Here is a 25,000-nt window from a genome sequence, read left to right on the forward strand (position 1 = left end):
AATAAAACCAGCCTCTACTGACCTAGAATAAAACAAACCTCTAATAGACTACTAATAGAACAAAACCCCTGTGTGTCTTCAGGCAACGGCACACACTCACACACACACACACACACACACACACACACACACACACACACACACACACACACTGTCCAAGCTTTTAAAAAAAATGTCCCAAGTTCCCGAGTTCAGCGCCCTCCGGTGATTATGAGCTCGGGGAGCACGTTGACGAGGCGCCTCCAGAAAGCCGAGCGGGACCGAGCCATGAATGACATTCTCAATCCCCAGCATCGTTATCACCAGCGGTCAGCGGTAACGAGAACGCTGCTGTTGGCCCTGACCCGGGCTATCGGGTTCAATCACAGCTCTCCATGGCTCCTCTCCCCCCTCCCTTCCCCCCTCCCTCCCTTCCTCCCTTCCTCCCTCCCTCCCTCCTCTTTCCTCCCTGACTCACAGAGCGTCAGGTGAAGCGCGACCCCGGGTCAAGTGGCTTCCTGTGTCTCCGAAGCAACCGCCGGCCAAACAAATTGGGGTCAGTGTGAAAGACAGAGGAAGGGCGTCGAGGACACACACACGTGCACACACACACACACACACATACAGTACACACACACACACACACACACACTTCTAACAAGCTCACGCGCAACCGCACACTCACATCTCTTCACGTACGCCCGAGCGGGTAAGAAAATGATGGGAGGATGGAGGAAGAGAGGGAGACTGTTAGCGTTGTTTGCGAGTGCACGTGTGTTTGTGTGTATGTGTGTGTGTGTGTGTGTGTGTGTGTGAATCAGCACTCTTCCCTCCGTGGTTGTACTCTGATGCCTGGATGAACAGTCAGTCGTCTAGCTCGCTGTTAGCCCGTCATTAAAAGACAGACTGTCATTAAACCCACGCACCCGCTGAGCGCCGCCAAAAGCCATGAGGGCCAGAGAGCCATTTGGAAAACTCATTAATCCACTTCTAAAACGCCCGATGGCCCCTTAATTGCGCAGTAAAGCCACGGTTCGGGGAATGACTTTTAATCATTCGCGCCCCTTACCTGAAGATATGAACGTGATCGCCGGCCGGCTGGGGCCCGACGACGGGGAGGCGGCGGGGAGCGCAGCGTTAAACGGCGTCCGATGGTGATTACGACGTGTCCGGATATATACAGCCGGCCCCCGGACTGCGCTTTAGGGCTCTCCGCCTCGGTAAACACTTGCGGCTCTAGCCTAGCCGTCAACAACAACAACAACAGACAACGACGGACCCATCGCCAAGGCCCCGCCCCCTTCCCCCCCACCACGAACCCTTCCCCCCCCCCAGATCTCTTACTATGTGCAGCTCCAGGTAGTCCCCCAGTCCCTTGGCGCTCTCCACCCGGACCAGCACCGCCTCCTTCAGCTGCGTGCTGAAGCCCACCGCCAGCCGGTCGGCCCGTGTGCTCGGCCGGTCGTTGGGTGGCCAGGTGTACGTGATGAGGGCTCCGCCCCTGCCGAAGATGTAGGTCGTCCCAGCTGGAGGGACGGAGGGAGGGAGGAGGGAGGGGGGGAGAGAAATAGAGTGGTATTGTTACAGGGAGGTCATTTACAGTAAATATAGTACATCGGGTTCAGAGCTGGTGTGGTGGGTTTTGTCTCCTCGGAGAACGCCATGGCGGAAGGGAGGGGTTTGGTGGGCGAACGCGCGCCGGATGCGAGCGCCTTTCCCCTTTCCTCGAACCCTACGTATGACCGGCGTTTGACATCGTTGGGTGTGAGGTGACGATGACACCGGGCCCAGAATGCACGGGCTTATAGGCATTTTAGTATAGTATAGTATAGTATAGTATAGTATAGTATAGTGAGATGAGAAACCCTGCTTCCCTATAGGATCTGTGGAACAAATGTCTGACCTCGATAATGGATCAAAACACACACATACACTAGCACGCACATGCGCAAACACACACACACACACACCTACACACGTCTACAAACCCACACACACCTACACACACCTACACACACCTACACACACATGAGAAACCAAGGACACTAAAGCCCCTGTTGCAGAGCTCATATGCTAAGCAATGATAGAGAGAGAGAGAGAGAGGGAGAGAGAGAGAGAGAGAGTGAGAGAGTGAGAGAGAGAGAGAGAGAGAGAGAGAGAGTGAGAGAGTGAGAGAGGGAGAGAGAGAGAGAGAGAGAGGGAGAGAGAGAGAGAGACCAGAGAAGGAGTCTAATGATGTGAGGGTGAAAGGAACAATCACAGCTGAGTATAACAGGGCCATTCTCTGAGTCACACACACGCACGCACACACGCACACACACACGCACACGCACACGCACACACACACACACACTGCCAGCAGACAGGCGGGGGGACCATTACGCAATTATTCCAATGAAGCCCCCGTCCATTACAACTGCACCTGTGACCTGACCATCTCTCTCTCTCTCTCTCTCTCTCTCTCTCTCCCTCTCTCTCTCCCTCTCTCCCTCCCTCCCCCTCTCTCTCCCCCCTACAGGATGTAAATGTCTCTCGGCCCAGATATCATCCGTTTGAAAGTCTCTTGCAGCACGGTGAAACTTCTTCTCTCTCTCTCTCTCTCTCTCTCTGTGAATGTCTCTCGGCCTCTCTTTGTTGTTTCTCCTGAGCTATATTGTTTCAGGGCTCTGTAATTATCACCGCATGGCAGGGGCTCTATAAGAAGAGCACCATGGAGAGAGGGCAGAGGAGAAGCGCGTGTGTGTTTGTGTGTGTGTGTGTGTGTGTGTGTGTATGTGTATGTGCGCGCACGCGAGAGGTGGCGGAGGCTACCTTTTCCGGCCTCGCTGTTTACCGAGCGCCATCTTGTTTGCCAGGCTCAGGCTAGAGACGAACGCGGGGGAGGACATTCTAAAATGGCTGCCGAGAGAAAAGAGGGCACGTCGCGTGCGACGAGAAGCACCGGCTCCGATAACGCTCGTCTATTCAAACAAACGAGGTGTGAAACTACAATCGAATAGTTACCCACAACAAAACGAGCGCAAGGTGAACATGCGAGCAATGATGCATCCCCCCTCGGTGTCAGTGAGGAGGTGGAATTAACTGGGAAAAGTTAGGATTCACGTCGCGACTGTTGACAATCTGCTCTCCATGCACGAATAAACCTGGATGATTTGCTCGCGACGTCCCAAGAGCGTTTGTTTGAATATTGAACGGATATGGATGGATGTGTTTTTATCCGACTTCCCAAACAAGAACCGATCCTTCTGTGACGTGCGACTGTAACTAAAAACTAATGACAGCTGTACCCACCTAACCTCTAGCCGACGAGAGTCCTAACGCGTCGCCCGAGGACCGAGCTGGATGTAGAACGAGCGGAGAATCTCCTCGGGATCTGATCTCGGTGGGCTTTGAAAGCAGATGGACAGTGGTTGGGCTCTGGTACGGTGGGACGGACAGACAGACGGACGGTCACAGACCGCCTCTCAAGTTGACGAATCGGAAAAAGGCAGGGGGCTCACGTCTACTGACTTCATTCACACGTACATAAACACACACGTGCGCCGCCACCTCAGTTGACAGTAATTAACACTGCTCCAGACTCCATATCCTCCCTCCCCACCGAGACGCTTGTAACTAACAAGCTTACGGATGGAAAAATAACTGTAAAAGCCTGAGATATAACAACTCAGTAGAAACGGTGTGAATTGAACTCGAAACCGGGACTCATTATAAGCGTTCCTCTCCCAAAAACACAAACTCCTTGATTCAATGACACCCGGTGTCTTCTCGCCGAGGGTAAGGGAACGTCATCGAGCGTTAGGGAAGGAGGGAGGAGGAGAGGGAGGGAGGGAGCTGGAAAAAAGAGGTAGCGGAGCGAGGAGAAAGAGAGAGAAGGTGGAACAGCTCAACGAGAGACGGGGAGAGAGAAAAATTGTTACGACGGAGAGAAAACGAGGCTCGCCTGGCCTCCCACAGATGTCCGAGAGCTAAAAAGTGGCGTGTAAACCAAACGAAACAGCGGCTGAGAGTCTCCAGCTAAACAGAAGCCAGACTGGAGTATGGATTTGCGCTGACCTCTGACCCCCCCCCCCGGCTCTAAACAAGCAATCTACTGTCTCCCCTCGTTCTGCGCCACCGTGAGGGAAATACTCCGATGGGCGAAGGGGGAAAGTGGCAAAATATGTATTGTTTTCGTCCAATTAGCTTCGGCGCGATCGATGCGGAGGCCCGATCAATCCCGGCGGAGGCGGCGGTGGAGGGGGAGGGAGACCGCGGCGTGATCGGGCAGGGCGGAGCGTCTCCTTGATTGGGATCCGGGTTTTCGGCGGGTTGGAGCTTAATTAGATTCAGAGGACCGTCGAATCAAAACAAGTGTAATGGAAAAGGTATCGATTCGATTCTCCGGCCCTATGCGGGTCAGCTGTGTGCGCGCGCGTGTGTGTGCGTGTGTGTGTGTGTGTCGTGGTCTCATCTGGACGCCTCCTCTGTGAAAAGCCATTGATTTGGGGCTGAAGCATCCTGGGACTCGGTAGTCTGAACTCAGCGTGGAGACGATGTCTGTATTGCTTGTCTTAGGCAGAAATAGATATTACCCACGATCACACACACACACACATACACACACGCGCACGCGCACGCGTACAGCACATACCCGCTGGCACGCACACACACACACGCGCGCGCGTACTTCTCTTAAACCTCGCCGCTGCCTTATCAGTCCTTCAGGAAACGTCTTTGATGTGGTCTGATGATGTGTCGGGCTGTGATACCGACTCTCTTTGAAAGAGCAGACAGGAACGTCTCTCTGTGTGTTTGGCAGCGTGACGCAGACCGCCGAGGAAGATGGGACATTCGCCGAAAGCTCTCGCGACTCCTCCGGGGCGTGTCGCTCGTGGGACGAGGGGAGAAAACACAGGAGCGTGCACGTACGCGCGCGCGAACGCGCAGGTCTACCTCGGCAGTTTGACAATCCGGATACGCGACCGTCGCTGATACGGGGTTGATAGCGTCAGACGGCGATTTCTCGGCCGCCTTGTATAAAAATAAAGCTACGGCAGCCAATCAGGAGCGAGAAAATAGACTGGCAAGTTCTCTGAAAACAGTCGTAGGCGAGCGAGCTTCCTCACCTGATGCCGTGAGATAAAGGAGGCGGCTCTACGGTAGCGAGGCGCCGTGCGGTTTAAGCGCCGGGCTTTCCCCCGCTCCGGTTAAGTTCACCGGCTAGAACTCGGGTTCGGCAGGGATCTGCGGGCTTTCTCCGCCTTCTTCGCTGCTGCTGTCGCAAAATGGAGGCGGCGGGTTGAGAGGGGGGGTGGGGGGGCGTAGAGAGGAGAGCGGGAGAGTGACGGAGGGAGGGATAGAGAGGAGGGAGGGATACGTCACCCGGAATACTTATCGATTACCCAGAATGCCCTTCCGTTGTGATAGCGTGTCCGACAGCGCCGGGGGCGGCTTCAGATTTAATCAGCGACGGTCAAACGCCCCCCACCCCACCCCCCTCACTCCCCGAAGCACATCGCTCTCTCTCTCTCTCTCGCTCTCTCTATCTCCCTCTCTCCCTCTCTCCCTCTCTCTCCACTCCTTATCGTCCGTAATGAAAAACATTGCGCTGCACCTTAGGTCCACCAACGCTAATGACCTGCCAATCAAACGCTGGGGTGGCCAACGGCCGGAGGGGAGGGGGGGTGAGGGGGGGTGCCCTTAATTATTCATCACATTCACGGGCCCCGAGGTCCTCTTTCGCCGGAATCGCCCGCCGCCAGCCGGGTTTCGCAGTTCGAGCGCCGCAAAGGCGGGCAGAGGGCCTTCCTCGTACTTAACGAGTCAGCCAGCGCGCCACCTCCCCGCGCGGTACGACGATTCCCCAGACGGTCAAGAGTGTTTAGCTCTTGCTTCGTCTCCGGGGGGTTGGTAGTGTGTGTGTATGAGCGTGTTCTTGTTAGCTGGCCGAGGGGCATATTAGCGTTAGCATCATGCCGATTACAGACGACTGACCGCGCGGGAGCAGAACCAGCCCGGGCTGAGGGGCGCACGCACGCACCAGTTAATCCATCACTCCCATTCTGACCTTATTAAGCGATCCGCGCGCCTCGTTGGACCCGTGTCGCCAAATTAGCGGGACATTAAGTTCGCTGCGGAACAAAAACAGCTCCATCATTCCCTATTGCGCTCCGCTAATGAAAACAACTCGTGTCAGGAGAGGGAGTTTAGAAAGGGGGATGGACCGTTGCCTCTTTCAGCTAGCAAGCCGGAGCCGAGCGCTTGTTTATGTACGTACAGCGAGCGGTCACTCGCTTCTCGCCCGATCGCGTTAGCTTTCACCAAATCCATGTCTCCGTCTTGTAATCCGAGTAATGGTTGTCTTAAAAAATGTTCAAGTCCGTTGGGCAGAAGATACATGCGTACATACGTGCCGCGCACAAGAGCAGCTTGAGGTAAATATCAACTTGCTCGGCAGCTCTTTGGCGATATAACAAGAAATGTGTTTCTTGCACTCGGGCTGACCTGGACAGAAAGAGGCTTTCTCTCTCTGGTTTAAATTGAGTTGCAGCACCATGTACCGGACTGGACCGGAGCAGGGCGGACAATGTGGCAGTGGAGGGTGGGATAATGATAGAGAGAGAGTGAGAGAGAGAGAGAGAGAGAGATGTGGAAAGATAGTACAGATGACCTTCATCTGAGACTGAGGTGAATGGAAGTTATGGATGGCGGAGGGAGGTAGAATGAGAGAGAGAGAGAGAGAGAGAGAGAGAGAGATCGATGGAGAGTGAAAGCTGAGATCTATGGCTTTCGTTCCCCGGGACTGGATTCCTCCGACTCTAGAGAGTCTAACATCAAAGCAGAAAGGGATGAAGTGGAGAGATGAAAGTACGAAGCTCTCTGTTCGTGGCGAGGTGCGTGTATTTGCCAGTGAGTGGGTAGGGAAGGGCAATTTGCAACAAAATCAACTGTTCCCATGTGTAAACAATCATCTTGTTGTTGTCCATGGTGCAAACGAGGATAACTCACCAAGGTTGCTCCAAAATAAAAATAAATCGACAAAAACATGGGCAAAAACAAATATGGATTAGGAAAAACTCAGAAGCTGTTGCAACTCACTGCCCCTAGCACGGCGTACCTTATTGTATTCACATTAGTAGGGTTCTCACGTAGATGCAGTGGTGGAACCTCTAACATGAGAGTGTGTGTGTGTACTCTGACATGAGCCAAGCTTTCCTGCACAGATCAATCAACATGGCGTTTAAGTAGGTTACCCGCACGGCCGATGGTTGTCCGACACGACGGCGCCCGTCCCACGAGAAACGCATCACTCGCCTTTTAAGCGCACCTTGTCAGGACGACGCTTCACCACATCGGAATCTTTGAAGACCTTTTCAGGTATCACTGTTAAAGACTGAGATGGGGTTGACCGCCATCTTACTTGTCATGGTCTGTGACGTTGCCATCCCTATACCGGCAATAGATTTTTAGATTCTGTCCTTGCTTTTCAATCAATCAATTAAAGCTTTATTTATATAGCACATTTCATACCCAGAGGCAACACAATGCGCTTTACAGAGAACAAGGGAGGTGGGCATACGACCCACTCTCTACATATTCCAGAGGGAAGCAAAAAAACAGTAATCACTTGCACTGTCCTGTCTTTGCACTGTCCTGTCTCTCTCTCTCTGCACCCTGTCCAATCTTGTCTCCATCTTATGCACCATGTCCGAAAGCAAATATTTTGTACAATGGCAATAGAACACATTTTGATTCTGGTTCTGATCCTGATTCAGACAGAAGAACAGGCTGTGGTTCTCTGAGCTGGTTCCGGGGGCCCCTGGGTCCTCTAAACAGAAGGCCCCGTCAGCGGAGGAGAGCTGCCAGGACCGTCCAGAACCAGCGGAATGAGAGCCAGCGGTCCCGGGAGCAGATGCTCCAATAAAACAGCTCTTGCGGGCCCTTCTGCGCAAACAGCAAATCAAGCGGAACCAATAACGCTCCAGCAAACTCCCCCTCTCTCTCCCTCTCTCTCTCTCTCTCTCCCGCCTCTCCTCCCCTCTGTCTCCCCCGTCTCTCTCTCTCTCTCTCTCCCTCTCTCTCTCTCCCGCCTCTCCTCCCCTCTGTCTCCCCCCCCCTCTCTCTCTCTCTCTCTCTCTCCCGCCTCTCCTCCCCTCTGTCTCCCCCCCTCTCTTTCTCTGCGGGGCGCGGCGGTTCTTTGTGTCTGTTGGCCAACGTTCCGTTCGGCTGGCCAGAGCAGCCGCGGCGAATAAGACGGGCGTAAACAGAGAGAGATATGCACACACAACGCGCGCACACGCGCAAACAAATACACAGGAACACAAACACTGGAGGATGGAGGCATCTGGGACATCGTGTTATGTAACGTCCCTGGGAACAGCTGATTCTGGCGCCCCCCCCCCCCCCTCACCTCTCCCTGGGAACAGCTGATTCTTACACCATCCGGATGGCGCCCCCCCCCTCTCCCAAGCTGGCTCTCATGCCTATCCCGATGGTGTATGGTGGATCAAAATGAAATTTGAATAAAGAGACTACGGTTTCTACATTATTCTACATCCCCCCGAAGCTACAGCTAACACAATAAGAGACAAGCGCGGTGAGTCTGCCAGTGAGATAGCACTGATGGGGAACGGCTGCATATTGAGGTGCGAGGCAGAGAGGGAGGAAGCGCGGAGGGCGAAGCCGTCTTATTGGCTGGGCTGGGGTAACGCCCTGCGAGGAGGGCGTGGCTGGGAGGGCTGCAGACGATCGGTAAAGGCGAGTTCTTAGAAACACAGAGCCCATTTAGGGTTAAGGTCAGGGTTAAGTTTAGGGTTAGGTTAGGGTTAGGGTTAAGGTTAGGCTTAGGTATAGGGTTGGGATACGTTTAGGGTTAAGGCTTAGGGTTAGGTTTAGGTATAGGGTTGGGTTAAGTGTATGGTTAGGGTTAAGGTTAGGCTTAAGTATATGGTTGGGATAAATTTAGGGTTAAGGTTGGGGTTTGACAGCTCTCTGCATTCATGGTTAGGCTTAGGTAAAGGGTTGGGTTAAGTTTAGGGTTAGGTTAGGTTAAGTTAGGGTTAGGGTTAGGCTTAGGTATAGGGCTGGGTTTGACCCTCCGTTCGGACAGCGCCACAGGCCCGTCCGGTCCCCGTCGCCGCTGGCGTCCTGTCCGCCGAGGGGACGGAGTGGCGTGTGAGGAGAAGGGGGAGAGGAATCCTATAGCGTGTTTTTTAGGAGGGGCCGCGAGGGAGAGACGACACGTTGTGGCAACCGCAGCGAAACGGCGTCGCGCATGCCAATGTGATGATTTACACTGTAACAGCACCCCTTGGTTAACAACGATGTGCTTTGTGAGACCCCGGGCTTAATTAAATATTTACGTGGCTGCTAATGGATTCAAAGCATTATTCAAATATACAATGCTTACCGAACAGCCATTCAAAGTATTTACAGTTGCATCCCATTTTCTGAACTTCTGAATTTTTAAGTGCGCCACTCGAAAATAGTTCAGATAGAAAGGTGCCGGTGGGTCGGTGGGACTGAATCTCTGTTCGTGGAGAACATTTGCATGCACCGATGTTGCGCGGTGCTTGTTTCCGAGATGCTCGGGGCCGTGGTAGAACTTCAAATCCCTGCTCTCGCATCCAATTTGCCCTCTGCTCTGAGATAATAGCTGGAAGGGAACTTTGCAATTAATAACGATACAGAGTATAAACACAAATATGTTAGGCATATTCCTGTATTCAAAAGGGAAAATGGAGCGGGGGAGAGAAACAGCCAGTCTTCAGCCTGAAGTCGTTTCAGTAGCGACTCAACACATATGGACATGACTTGGTGGGGCAGACCATGACTGCACTAACAGCCCCGCCGCAACTCTTAGATTTGAGCACACCGATGACAACAGAATACAAACAAACACGGAAAGTATTCTATAATGTGGAAAATGTCATCCACTTATTCATGGGAATCATATTTTCCCTCAGTGCCAACGTGCATTTAAGTATAGCTCTGCATTTCTCACATCCTATTATCGCTACATGGAGCATCATTAATGGGTAGGCTATTGTGACATTGGCTGCCAGGGATGCTTTAAGGGTTGTGGCGGTGAGTCTTTTTTAAAAGTCAGTTAGGATTAGCTGATTAGCTAGGGCTAGCCTATTAATAATAGCAAACAGATAATAACCCCTTTTAAACCCCGTAAACAGATTTAATGAAGTCAGGCAGGCATGCTAGGAAACAACACTCCGACATCTTGCGAGCTACGGCAGCTAGCGCCGAAAACTCCAAAAATTAATTCTCCGTATACGAGGCTGTTGCCAGTGAGGGGGACTTGCTAATTAGCATGCTAACGAGGCGCGTGCATGCCGCGCATTTCATCCGGAATCCGAGCAAGACATGTCCCCAAACAGCCTGAACAAGGAAACGCAGTCGCCTCAGCCGCCTGTCCCGGGAAAACAAACGGCGGCCATTTTATCTAGCCCAATTAGCCTCGCTTTCCCGCCGAAATGGATGAGAAACAGCTTTCATCATCGCGCTTCGTCGGCGGCGCAACAGACGTATGGAGCTCAGCGAAGACACCAGGTGGGTTCTAAAACATTTTCGAGCGACGGCAGCAGGTCACGCCTCCTCGCCAGAACCGACCCTTTCGATTTACGACGATGGCGGCGGCGGCGCTAAAAACACAATTGTGGCTCAGCTGTCTCGTCAGTCATACTGTTCTGCGCGCAGAGCGGAGCACGCACTCCAGGTTCTTCGAGAACATGTGTTCCGTATAATCGCGCCGGGACATCAGTTCGAAGCGCGCGGAGACGCGCGGCCCGGCTACTCGCCCTCAGACATGTTCACCAGTCCGCGCAGCCCAGAGGAGGGACGGGCGCGCCGACAACTCCAATAAATGATATCTCCTCGCCAGGGAAAAGGAGGCTTTTTGCCGGCTTCATTTCGCCTGAGTGCCTCCATTCCCAGGTCTCGCGGATGTGCCAACAATGCTCAGGGAAGACCTAATAGGATCATTCCAGAGTGGAGCTGATTTCCTACAGAGAGACTCCCATCCCCATCCCCTCTTCTTTTCTCTCTCTCCCTCCCACCTTCCATCCTCCCTGTCTACTTTCACTCTCTCAGCAGATTAAAAAAAAAAAGGTTTCATGGATGCCAAGAAGCATTAGCTTTTCGCACAGTGCTGTAAGTGGGCTAGTTCTCCCCATCTCCCTCTCTCTCTCCCTCTCTCTCTCTCTCTCTCTCTCTCTCTCTCTCTCTCTCTCTCTCTATCTATCTATCTACAGTATCTCTCTCCCCTCTCCTCCTCCCTTTCTGTAGCAGCTGTGCTGCTCAGATGCAGGTCCAGCCCCCTATATGTGAATTATGGTACTACAGTGGCCGGCAGCCAGCACTGTAACGGCCGCCGATGCTGACGGTGAGGAACCTGGAGACACAAAGAGGCCTCATTACCAGACAGAGTGTGGCGACTTTGTGTGCGTATGTGTGCGTATGTGTGCGCATTTGTGTGCCGGTACGGAAGGTGCCGGCGGGAGGCGTGTCATAGATGTGCGTGTTAATCTGATGCTTCGCCGCGTCGACAGAGCCCGCGTGGCTGAGGGTCAGAGAGCTCGCCTGGACGCCGGACGTGGACAAAACACACCGACTCACTGTGGGGGCGTGAGAGAGAGAGAGAGAGAAAGAGAGATATAAGATAATAATCTCCCCCTGTTCTCTGATGCTCTCTGCCGTTGACATTTACTCCCTCCCTCCCCCCCTCCCGCCCTCCATCTCTCTCTCTCTCTCTCTCTCTCTCTCTGCGCATGTGAGCCTTGCTGTTTGTAATGGGACACCCTCGGTCAAATTCCAACCCCCTCCACCGGATACACTTAGATGCTAAACCCACCCCCCCACCCGGCACACACACACACACACACACACACACACACACACACACACACACACACACACACACACACACACACACACACACACAGGGTGCATGAGTGGGGGGATGGAAGGAGGAGGGGTGAGATGGATGGAGAGGACAGATAGGATGATGGTGATGGAGATGGAGACGGAGAGATCAGTGATGGAGACGGAGAGATCAGTGATTAGGGTGGAGAGATCAGTGGTGGAGGTGGAGAGATCAGTGATGGAGATACCAATGGAGAGATCAGAGATGGAGGTGGAGAGATCAGTGATGGAGGTGGAGAGATCAGTGATGGAGGTGGAGAGATCAGTGATGGAGATGGAGAGATCAGTGATGGAGGTGGAGAGATCAGTGATGGAGGTGGAGAGATCAGTGATGGAGATGGAGAGATCAGTGATGGAGATGGAGAGATCAGTGATGGAGGTGGAGAGATCAGTGATGGAGATGGAGAGATCAGTGATGGAGGTGGAGAGATCAGTGATGGAGATAGAGCTGGAGAGATCGGTGATGGAGATAGAGATGGAGAGATCAGAGATGGAGATAGAGATGGAGAGATCGGTGATGGAGATAGAGATGGAGAGATCGGTGATGGAGATAGAGATAGAGATAGCGGTGATGGAGATAGAGATGGAGAGATCAATGATGGAGATAGAGATGGAGAGATCAATGATGAAGATAGAGATGGAGAGATCAATGATGGAGATAGAGATGGAGAGATCAATGATGGAGATAGAGATGGAGAGATCAATGATGGAGGTGGAGAGATCAGTGATGGAGATGGAGATGGAGAGATCAGAGGTGGAGAGATCAATGATGGAGATAGAGATGGAGAGATCGGTGATGGAGATAGAGAGATCAATGATGGAGATAGAGATGGAGAGATCAGTTATAGAGATAGAGATAGCGGTGATGGAGATAGACACGAGAGAACAGAGAAGATGAGGGAGAGAGAGAGAGAGGGGGGGATGGGAAAAGAGGATGGGTACCAGAGAGGGGACAGCAGTGATGGATAGAGAGATTGGGAGAGCACTGGGGAGGAGAGAAAGAGGGAGGGAGAGAAAGAGGGAGGGAGAGCAGGAGGCAATTACAGTAGTTATCAAATCCCGTCTATCAAAGCTATCCCGCTCACCTTAAATACACTCTTACCTGCTCACTATGCTTGCTGTGTCCACAGATCAAGTGTCTACTAGTGCACTACAATAAAGCTTTAATTTGTCGGTCCATTGTGCTGTGGGGGTCTGCCGTGGGGGTTGTGCTGTGGGGGTCTGTCCAGGCGGCCCGCCCGTTGTGGTAAACAGGAAGTGACCGGCCTACTCTGGACTGGGAAAGGGGAGGGGGGGGGGGGCAGTCAGTGTCGACCCTCCGTGGGATAAATCGGGAGCGATCAGGATACTCTCCGATCACGCCGACCGCAGAGCAATAAAAAAGAGCTTGATGAGCAGAAAGAGAGAGTGAGAGAGAGAGAGAGAGAGAGTGAGAGAGAGAGAGAGACAGGGAGAGAGAGGGAGAGAGAGCGAGAGAGAGAGAGAGAGAGCGGGGAGCCATTAGAGGAGGAGAGAAGTCAATTTTCCAATCTGTTACGCCTGCTGTGTGCGGGCTGTGGAGTAGAGAGAGGGAGGGAGGGGTGGATGGATGGATGGAGGGAGGGAGGGAGGGAGGGGTGGATGGATGGAGGGAGGGAGGGAGGGAGGGAGGGAGGGAGGGAGGGAGGGAGGGAGGGAGGGAGGGGAGCAGTGGTAGGTTACTGGTGGTTAAAACACCTGGGTTAGGGGTCCACACTAGCAGGAGGCTGGGGAGCTTAACCAGCAGGGCGCGACAGCACAGCCAGTGCTGGCTAGCAGAAGGGATTGTGGGTAGTTTCCTTTCTCTCAATAGCATCCTCTGTAAGTCTCTGTATCTGGTATGTTGGAGGAGAACAAACCTCCAGTAGCAGTCACATTTTCCTCAGACACAGTCAGCCAGCATTCATATTTGGCATGGGTCCTACACAGACAATGACAATATAATTAATTTATATTTTGGCTAATTTTTACATTAAATACTGTTCCAGAGCCACACCTCCTGACGCGCCGGTCAGTGTTGCAGCTGGCTACTCAAATTACTACAATTATTTTTCCCGCTCAGCTTTACCCAAAATTAGTGCCTTTTATTGTCCACTCTGCTCTGTACAATAGTACTGTAGCTGGCTAGCTTGCTTAACGTCAAACCGATTATTCAGACGGGACTTGCCAGACATAAAATGGCTGCTATGTTCTGCTCCAGTCACTTCAAATTAATGTGTTATATTGTCCACCCTGTACTACAGTAACCAAGCCATCATTCAAATGGGACTTCAGAACAGTTGCAGAGAAACGTCTTCTGGTTGAACTAGTGGTCAGTAACATCGACCAAATGTGACCGCTACTGGAGGTTTGGTCGTGGCGTCTGCAATCCTCAAAATGCGTTAGAGGGCAACCACCCCCCCCCTTTGTCCTTTTTGATCTGAAAATTGAAGTTGTGAAGAACCCACTCAATATAACAAACAGGTTTTAGGATCACTATAGTCATATTTTGTCATCAGAATCCATGCTCTGTGAAAAATGTGAACAGCTCTGAATCTTTGAAGCCCTTTTTCTCTGCTTAGTGATTTCAAGTGTACCGCCATTCACACAAGCATATCTTCTTCAAATATTTGCAGATTTCAAAGCATGGCAGAATGACCTTGGCAGACATCAGGGCTGGGTTTCCCAGAGGCATCGTAGCGCTACGTACGTTCATCGTAAGCTACGGCGTTCATCGTAGCGCTATGATGAACGTAGCGCTACAATGCCTCTGGGAAACGCAGCCCAGGACCAAACCTCCAGTGGCGGTCAGTCACAAAAGTGTCCAGATAGTGGAAAGAGAATCTAGATTTTTTTGTTGTTGCAGTTTGCAGTTGAATAGTGTCGTTCTAAGCAGAGAGAATACCACCCATTGACCAGCATTCAGGCTCATGAGCAAAATGAGAAAGTTGGCGCTCTCTCTCTATCTCTCCCTCTCCCTCTCTCTCCCTTAATTTGCTCTTTATTAAATAGTCAGCAGCACTAGCCACCACCTCAATAACGGTGACACCTCCCTCTCAGTAATACTCGAGTCAAAAGGCTCATTTAATTGAATGCTTCACTGAAGACTTCACATAATTTGCAACTCTATCTTTCCACCCCCTTTCTATGTAACTCGTTTTTTGTGTGTTTTTTTTCCTCGGTCCCAGCTCATTTGCAGTGGCCAGCTGCTGCGCTGGCTGACGGACCGCTGGCACAAGCGCGGAAAATCTCCTTTACCCGCTCGGCGGCCCAGACGATTGTCATCGACTTCTCGCCCCCCCCCCCCCCCCCCACGCGGACAGATGCGCGGGCCGACGGCCGGTCACACCCTCTCGCTCCCCGTCTGATCCCGGAGCTTTGCTTTGGCTCGAGAGGCCGTTAGCCCGCTGTCGCGTTTGTCCGAGATCGCCTCGGATTACATCGTTCGAAATCGAACCCGCCACAGGGGGGAGCCGGAGCGCGAGTGCGTGGTCTGCAGCTCCGCCTCCCAGGCAGAGAGGAAGGAGGAAGCGAGCCCGCTCTCCGGACACATCCGCAGGGACGCCGCACACTACGTTGATACGGTTGGCGGTTTTCACAACAGTCGACGACAATAGAAATTGTTCCTCTGACGAGATGAAAGCGCTCGGCCGAGTGCCCGATTGGCTCCGCCGCGCCGCCGGTGTGCGAGTCCGGGGCGCTAAATCCTGAGAAATATAAACAGGCCCATGGTGTGAATAAATACGGAGGATGAGTGCGAGAGCGCTGTGGGTTACGGTACGTGGTAATATGTGTGATTAGGACGGGTTTAGACCGCAGGTCCCGGACGACCCACTTACTGTACAGAGAGAGAGAGAGAGAGAGAGAGAGAGATGGAGAGAGAGGGAGAGAGATGGAGAGAGAGAGAGAGATGGAGAGAGAGAGAGAGAGAGATGGAGAGAGAGAGATGGAGAGAGAGAGAGAGAGAGAGAGGCGGCTTTGATTTCCAGGACGATGGCGGCGGCCCCCTTGCGCGCGCCCCCCCCCCCCCTTCTCCCATCTCCCTCTCCGACTCGTCCGTCTCCCTCCTCCTCTGGCTCTCGATCGCTCGCTGGAGTTCTCCCGACCGCTCGTCCTCCTCTCCCATCCCTCCATCCCATCTCCTCCCTTTGAATCGGCCGTTTCCCCCTCTCTCTGTCCGCTGCACTGAGTCATCATTAGCGCAGTGCTAATCAAGCGCCGGCCATTAAAATGCGCTCAATCCCACCGGGACGCGGCGGTGATGGGCATGAAAGAGTGATGGAAATTGGCTTTAATAACATGCACAGAGTGCCGGGGCCCTGACCGAGCTATAATCAAACACCCAGACACAGGGAGATCAAGGGAGAGAGAGAGAGAGAGAGAGGGGGGTGGAGAGGGAGGGAGAGAGAGAGAGAGGGAGGGAGAGAGGGATGAAGAGAGAGGGAGGGAGGGAGAGAGAGATGGAGAGGGAGGGAGAGAGATGGAGAGGGGGGAAGAGAGAGAGAGAGATGGAGAGAGAGGGACTAAGAGAGAGGGAGAGAGAGAGGGAGAGAGAGGGGGGGGTGGAGAGAGGGAGAGGGAGAGGGAGGGACTGAGAGACAGGGAGAGAGAGAGGCAGAGCAATAGAGCGATAGTCATTAGGGCTTGGAGCGGGGGCCCGGGGATGAAAGCAAGTGACCGTACAAAATGGGGCGGAGTGAGAAAATGGCGAGGGAAAATGGACACAGCACTGATAGACAGATGATGACAGGGTGAGGGTACTAAGGTCACAGACGGAGCAGAGAGGAACGCCCTCGCCGGGGAGAACAGCACACTGGTGCACAAAAACCTCTTATTCGAACCAACAGACAACCTCCTCCATTTTGTGGAGAGTGGCGACGACGGCGGCCATTTTGTGCCCGAGTCGCCTCGACCCGAATGGGTTTCCCGCGTGGAGGCGACACGACCGGGGCCAGGGGGGGGGGGGGTATTTGGCAGGAGAGGCGGGGCCAGGCTGTACGTGAGTAACGAGCTTGTCGCGCTCGCCGTTGAGCGGGCGCATCGCCCCTGTCCTGTGCATCTGTTCGCTCGAGCGCGGGGGGACGCCGATTTGATTACAAAGACCGACGCTACTGAGGAGCGCAGCGGGGTTGGTTGTGTCGTGTCGAGGGAGTAGACAGGTTTTTCTCACGCGACGCTCCTATTATGCTGATATCACGTCCGAGGGGATAAAACCCCGTGGAAGTCGCAGCGACGCGCGCACAAAGCAGCCGGCCGGCCCCCGCCGTGCGATAAATCACTTTCCTTACTGTCTTACGCTCGGCCAAGCGCTGGTTCATTTCCTGCCAATTGTTCGGCGCGCTCGCGCTCTCTCTATCTCTCCCGCTCTCTCTCTCTCTCTCTCTCTCTCTCACTCTCTCTCTCTCTCTCTCTCCCTCTCTCTCTCTCTCTCTCTCTCCCTCTCTCCCGCCCTCCCTCTCTCTCTCTCTCTCTCTCTCTCTCTCTTCCACCCTCCCTCTCTTCTCCCGCTCTCTCTCTCTCTCTCTCTCTCTCTCTCTCTCTCCCAGCCTCTGATTGGACAGCGCGCTCTCAAACCGACGAGGCCTCCGTATTCTGTCCGGAAGCGAATCGATGAAACAAAACGCTTACTCTTTATTTTTATATTCATACATCTTTTTTTGGGAGGAGTTTTGCTTTTTAATTGGAGGATCCACATTGCCGAGAAGATACGGGCGCCTGTCAAAGGATCTCTTTGATGCCCCGAAGTTCAAGGAATACATTTCATGTCAGCTGAAAATACCACTTACCCCAAGTAAATAAACTCACCGCTGGCGGAAAACGCGTCTTTTCGCTGGGTTTCCGGTTTCTGTTTTGTGATAGTATGCATGAAAACAAGCTCATGGTGAGGTCTGCCCCTGTTTCACTGTACCTAAACACATTACACTACAGTATGTGGAAACATCTGCCAATATAGTCACACCCTTCAGCGCTGAGAACGTACACTTTCGAGGCATAACAAAAGCCTACCTACAGCTGTGTGTGTGTGTGTGTGTGTGTGTGTGTGTGGGTGCCTGCATGTCTGGCTGTGTGTGTGTGTGTGTGTGTGTGTGTGTGTCTGCGTGCGTGTGTGGGTGCCTGCATGTCTGCCTGTGTGTGTGTTTGTGTGTGTGTGTGTGTGTGTGAGAGCTCTGGCCAGGCGGGTGTTAGGAGCATATTGAACAGCATCTGTTTCATCTGTGACGGAGTCCGTCTGTGTTGGTACTGAATCTAGAGACGGAGGAGGCAGCGACCGAGCCCACCGTTACCTCTCAGCGTGGCCGGCTGGATCAGCTGGTCTCTCTCTCTCTCTATCTACTCTCTGTGTCTATCTCTCTGTATGTATCTCTTCATATCTCTCTCTCATTCTCGTCGTCATCCATCAGTCTCTCTCTGTCTTCATCACTCAACGTTTACCTCCATCCCTCGTTCCTCCCATCTCCTCCCTCTACCTCCTTCTCTCCTCGCATCCCTCTCTCCCCCTCTCTCTCCTCCTCTCTCTCCTTCTCTCTCTCCTTCTCTCTCTCCGCGTCTCTCTCCTTCTCTCTCTCCGCGTCTCTCCTCTCCACGGGGAGAGAAGGAGGTTCGGTCGCGTCCGACAGCCTAACAGGCCTAATCAGTTCTGGCAGATTGAGCACCTGTAACCGGATTCCAACAGATGGCGGCTTAATGTAGCGTCGCCCCGAGACGGCCCCCTTCCGTGTAGAGGCGATGGCGGCGGCGTTAGAGAGGGAGAGGAGAGAGAGGGGGGGGGGAGGCGAGGGAGAGACCGAGGAGCGGGGAGTTTCGGGTGGATCGGAAGGTCGAGGAGGGGGTCGAGCGGAACGGTGGGGGTGTGGGGCGGCGGGGGGGGGGGGGGGGGGGCGTCCGCATTTACAGAGACCGCGAATGTTGGAGAGAGAGAGAGAGAGAGAGAGAGAGGGAGAGAGGGAGGGAGAGAGAGAGGGAGAGAGAGAGGGAGAGAGAGCGGGGGAGGGAGAAGAAATCTCGCTCTGATATCTGGGCCTTCCCCCCACGGCTAAACGTTTTGCACAGCGGACCGTGTGCCGGCACGCGGGGGGGGGGCTCATAATGAAAGGGCTGTTCAACCAGGGGGATTGTGGGTAGCGAGGCCAAGAAGGGCTTAGGGGGCGCAGATAGCGGCGCGGGGTCCTTAGCGCGACGGAGATAGCGGGGGCGTTTCGCGGCGCCTCTGACACCGCGCGCCGTATCTGGCGCTCGCTGCAGGCCCTCCTGGCGCTCCATCTCTCTCCGCCTTTTGTTATAGCGTCTAATCTCTGGTCCTGTTCCCAGTATGCACCGCTGCACTGCACAGGACCTGGACCTGTGGTCCAGATATAAAACGACGACAACGATGACAACGACGCTTGAGGGAAGGGAAGACACACACACACACACACACACAGACACACAGACACACAGACACACACACACACATACACACACACACACACCGCGAAAAAATTCCAGCTGTGTGGATGTAGTTTTTGGGAATGCTAGCTACGGTAGCGCTGTAACCACAGTTCTACGAAGGAGGCGGAGCCCCTTAGGGATTATGCAAATTCACTCTACGTGTTCACAGGTGAAACATTTCCTCTCCTCACCATAGCCATCCCTCTCATCTTCCCTTCAATCTCTCTCTCTCTGTCTCTCTCTCTCTCCCTCCTCTTTTTTGACTCTCAGAGATGTGCAGCAGAAGCTCGACAATCTGGCGGACATTTTGTTATCAGGCGACCGGCCCTCATCGCGTCGCCGCCAAGATGTGTAAGTGTGTCCAGTTACCGGGAGCACTTTTGCCGACCAGGTGGATTTAATCAGGCCTGGGCATTCTGAACACACACCGCCGGAGGGGTGAGTCAGTTCAGCCGGAGCCCGAACGGACAGACACACACACGCACGCACACACACACACACACACACACACACACACACACACACACACACACACACACACACACACACACACACACACACACACACACACACACACACACACACTCTCTCTCTCTCTCTCACACACACACACACACACACACACACTCTCTCTCTCTCTCTCTCACACACACACACACACACACACACACACAACACACGCACACACACACACACACACACACACACACACGGTACTCCTTCCACTTAGCTGAAGAATTATGAGAAAGACTACAGGACATGTCGGGCTAGATGAAAATGAGAGAGAGAGAGAGAGAGAGAGAGAGAGAGGGAGAGAGAGAGGGGGAGAGAGAGAGAGAGAGAGAGAGAGAGAGGGAGAGAGAGAGAGAGAGAGAGAGAGAGAGAGAAGACTGTTCTCATGAATAGAAACGAGAAAAGGAGAGAGTGGTGGAGAATAATGAAAGACAGAGGCGAGATGAAAGGGAGACAGACGAGCGACTTGCCTTTGTGCCGAACGAGCGGGAGGAGACGTGGGACAGAGGAGGACGGCAGAGGACAGACATGGGGGGACAGACATGGGGGGACAATAACGAAGGACGCCACGCCTCCTAATGAGAGCCGGCGCCGTTGCGTTCGCAGAGACCCGAGGAGGAGACGGAGGAAGAGAAAGCTCCAGTTATCACTATCGTTAAAAAAAACAAAACATAATTGTGACCTAGAAATATGGACCTTATCCTTCAGTAGCGTGAACCCAGTGATTCCGACCAGCTGCAGTCTTTGTAGAGCGCAGTGATGCTGAAAACGATCGTAAAATGGCCTCTTTTATGACACGCATTGGCGTTTCCGCGAAAGTACTTCATCCACCTCCGAGGTCAATATGATAATCCGTCTAGCGGCGCCCCCGGAAATATTCAGACTCGACCCATACGGGGTGGGGGGGGCGTGGGGAGGGGGGTGGACAAGGTGCCGCACACCAATGAAATATTCATCATTTCACCCCTGCACTTCACCCTCCATTATTAATCACGGCTGTTGGACTGCCATCTCTGTAGCTCTGCAACACTTTCAATTAAGATCCCCCCGCCACACACACACACACACACACACACACACACACACACACACACACACACACACACACACACACACACACCGTCAACAAGTCATTAAATGTAGTGGCTATCATCGTCACACCACCGCGTCCTGCTGAATCCTTTCAGGGAGCTGTCATTGTGTGTGGGGGAAACACGGAAAGAAAGGGGTTGAGAGTTTAATTGCCAGAGTTGCAATTAAAAACTAGGGCTGCGAGCAGCAGTGAGCGGGCCGTCGCACCCCACGCGTGTCGGGTGCGGCGCCGTTAAAGGCTGTGCTATTTCGGTGTCCAGTACTGAGAGAAAGTTCCTGTCATCAGTAGGTGGCGCTCTAAGCGTGACTCAATACTGATGCATAGATGTGTTCAGGACCTTGATGAAGAGTGAGAAATGTTGTGTAAATCGGACAATGTATGTAGGAGTTATGATGAATTCCTGCTTGACCTGTAGGCGGCGCTATAAGTTTGACTCAATACCGAAGTGTTCAGGTATTCCTTCATCAACCCTGAGCAATTTGGAGTAAATCGGATAACGTATGTAGGAGTTGAGCCGTTTTGCCACGCCCATTTCCGTCACCCATGAAATATCAAATTTTTCACCCGGACTGATGTATCTGCCAAGTTTCATGCGTTCGATGTTTAGGCCGCCAAAAATGCATTTGTTTGGGGAGAAGAATGAGAAGGTAGGAGAATAATAATAATAATCCTTCCAATTTCAATAGGGCCTCGCACCGCCAGTGCTCGGGCCCTACTAATTATTTAAGCCCCGTTTAATTCTCGCCTTTTCCCTTCCTTTACTTTCTGCGCCGCGGAGATAAGTCATCTGCCGTCTCACTCTTTCAAAAGGGCGGGGTCCTATTTAAAAAGCCATCGAGTGGAGGGAACCTGGCTCTGTCTGAAGGCTGGGGGGTGTTTTCACTGTTCCTTGTACCCGAGGACCAGCTTAACCAAACTGTCTGGCTCTTTCACCTGCTATGAAGGTACAAAAAATCATTTTCTGGGCCTTTTGGCGGAGGCCTGCACATTATGTTTGATCACTTACCTATTAAGGGGTATGGGGTGGATCAAGGGGAGGAGGAGGAGTCAGGAGCAGCCCCGAGGAGAGAGAGAGAGAGAGAGAGAGAGAGAGAGAGAGAGAAGAAAGAGAAATCGGTTAGTTCAAATGGCCCTTGACAAGGGGTACTGTAGCTCTGAGTGCTCGAACATCCATCATCCAATCGGAATGTCATCACTCATTCATCATACTTAGCCAGTCTGCTCTCCCGGGATATAATGAATCCCTTCCCTTCGGCGTAATCATTTATCCGCCGCCGAAGGCGACGAGCGGAGGCAACCGAAAGATCAAAGCGCGGGAACCCGCCATCGAGATCGAGGGCGTGATCGAGATCGAGACAGCGACATCCGAGAAGTCAGAGGAGAGGTCAACGTCGCTCCCGGCGTGAAAAAAGCCCGATCCCGACCTGTCGAGACACGGGGGTGAAGATGGCGGTTGGGCCTCGCGAAAGGGCTTTTATTCGGGGAGGCGCGGGGGCAGAGAAAGGGCCCCCGCCTGGGCCTGGATAATGGGCGGACGTGGGTGACCCACATGGGCAAGCGAGCGCGGCCCGGCCGCTCGGAGCTCGGCTAATCATGTAGGCCGCCGTGGCGGAGAGAGAGGGAGGGAGAGAGGTGGCGCATACTGTTTTCGAGGCGGACGCTACAGAAGCCGCCCCTCCCTCCTCGCCCCCCACCCCCCGCGTCCGCACGAAGCTTCAGAAGCGGACTTTTAATTTTGCGAGAAGATTGAAAATCCCCCCGCTGGACCGACACCTTCTGTACAGTTACCCTACTTCTGAATAATGCCCCCCCACCTCCACCCCCGGGGGGAGAAACAACCGTACTCGCCCATACTAACCCGCTATAAATACGCCGCCGCTATCTGCAGAGACAGAGGCTATGAATACATGGGCCTTTCATATGGAACAGTCTGGTCTGCCTGCCTGGTGAAAGCACTGTTCTGCTGAAGTCATGGGTTTTTTACCAGCCCTCTGCTTTCATTAAGTGGGTCAGCCAAGATGGCCCCTAAGCATCTGGAGAGATAGAGGAGGAGGGAGGGAGGCAGAGGAGAGGAGGAGGAGAGGAGGAGAAGAAGAAGGTAGGAAGAGGAGAGGAGAGGAGAGGAGAGGAGGAGGAGAGGAGAGGAGGAAGATGAGAGGAGGAGAAGAAGAAGGGAGGAAGAGGAGAGGAGGAGAGGAGGAAGATGAGAGGAGGAGAAGAAGGGAGGAAGAGGAGAGGAAAGGAGGAGAAGAGGAGAGGAGGAAGATGAGAGGAGGAGAAGAAGAAGGGAGGAAGAGGAGAGGAGGAGGAGAGGAGAGGATGAGAGGAGGAGGAGAGGTGAGAGGGAAGATGAGAGGAGGAGAGGAGAAGAGGAAGGGAGGAGAGGAGAGGGGGTTATGGAAGGAAAGATAAGGGGGGTACGGAGGCAGGGTGGGTGAGGGGGGTGTGGCTGCTTCCTCTCCTCAAATGCTGATTGGGTGAAATCGAACCCAGACTGAGGGGAGGCGGCCTCTCCTGGTTTACTTTTGGCAGCCGATAGGGCTCTAACCACGTTGTTTATTATCCGGTATCTTTCAAATATCAACAACAACAACGACAACAACGACAGCAGCAGGAAGCAAACTAAGAAACAGCTGCTTTGTTCAGCGCCTGGGAATGCGAGGGCTATTATTGAGTGTTCTCTCTCCTCCTGTCCTGTTCCTCCTACATACACACACACACACACACACACACACACACACACACACACACACACACACGCCCGCACACACACGCGTGGCACAAATCGCTAGCTCTTCCCTCCCCTGGCCGGCATTATGTGAAATCAAGTCTCCGCGCCATCAGATAATGGCTATTCTCTGCCCCTTAATTACATTTCCTGATATTTCAAGGGTGTCTCCCCCCCCCCCCCCTCAAGGGTGTCTCCCAACCTCCCCCCTCCATCCCTCCCCCTCCGGCCTGTCGTCTGCTCCACCCCTCCTTATCAGATGCCAAACAGGCCGCCTGGCTCGCCATCTGATTAACACCACACCGCGGAGATGGGAGGAGGAGGAGGAGGGGGAGGAGGGGGAGGAGGAGGAGGGGGAGGAGGAGGAGGAGGGGGAGGAGAGGGGGGCTCCTTCGGCATTCAGAGAGAGCAGGTAAGAGCCGCCAGCGCGGTGGTGAAAACGGGGGGGAGTTCCACTGTTCTGGACGCACTGCACGAGGCCCCTGTGAGTAGAACGCAGCCCGCTCTGCAGTCCTCACACGACCCCCCCACCCCCCACCCCCCAGCCCACCCGCTGGCACACCCGCTGGCGTACCCGCTGGCGTTGCAGCCCGCCCCCCCCTCTCTGAAACGCCACCCCCGGAGTAGGGGGCCAGCGGGGGGCCGCCTGCTCCATTTGTGCCCTGCTGGCGATGGCGGTGTGTGTGTGTGTGTGTGGGGAAGGGGAGCTATCGGGCGCCCGGCAAGGCAGCAACAGGCTGAATAGCAATGCGTCAGGCTGCTTTGATGACGAGCCTGAGGGGAGAGGATGTAGCAGGCGTTCCAGGCGGGATGAATTGCTTTAGAGTGTGTGTGTGTGTGTGTGTGTGTGCGTGCCGCACCTGAAGTTTTGAGGTGAGGTTAACACCAAAACAGGCCATTTAAATGCGCGGCGATGCCCGTTCGAAAGACAATAAGGCGGGCGCCATTTTGTAGTTAAACCTTCTTTTATATCCCTTGGTTTAGTCTTGCCGCACGGTCTTCCTCCATCACCCCTCTTCTTTGTCAACGACTGGCTGGGTCACGCCCCCCTGGGCCAATCAGGAGGTGGGGGTAGGGCCGATGGCGCCGCCCACCAGGTCACGGGGAATCAGCCAATAGCAGCCCCCCCTTCCCCCTGACATTCTGTTCCCGTTCCTGTATTCGTCTCACGCTTGACATTTCCCGCAACTATCTGTTGTCAGTCTCATCTGCGGGGGCCATTATCGAGCGTTCTTCCCTACCCCGCCCTATCCCATTCCTCCTCCTCCTCCTCCTCCTCCTCCAATCCCCCATGCTCTCACTCTCTCTCCCCTTCTTTTTCTCCACGTGAAATGTCAGGGGAGGGG

General features: G+C 53.7%; 1 protein-coding gene across 1 annotated transcript in view; it reads right to left on the bottom strand.

Annotated features, from left to right (window-relative positions):
* Positions 1–25,000, bottom strand: part of nrxn2b (neurexin 2b) — a gene marked incomplete at its 3' end in the record, with an annotated part of 537,657 nt that overhangs the window by 86,296 nt on the left and 426,361 nt on the right. The window contains exon 17 of the mRNA XM_084452184.1: positions 1,324–1,505. Within this exon, the coding sequence (XP_084308310.1) occupies positions 1,324–1,505 (182 nt within the window). The remainder of the gene's footprint in view (positions 1–1,323; positions 1,506–25,000) is intronic.

The sequence above is a fragment of the Borostomias antarcticus genome (assembly GCF_949987555.1).
Source record: "Borostomias antarcticus genome assembly, chromosome: 17".
Taxonomy (NCBI): domain Eukaryota; kingdom Metazoa; phylum Chordata; class Actinopteri; order Stomiiformes; family Stomiidae; genus Borostomias; species Borostomias antarcticus.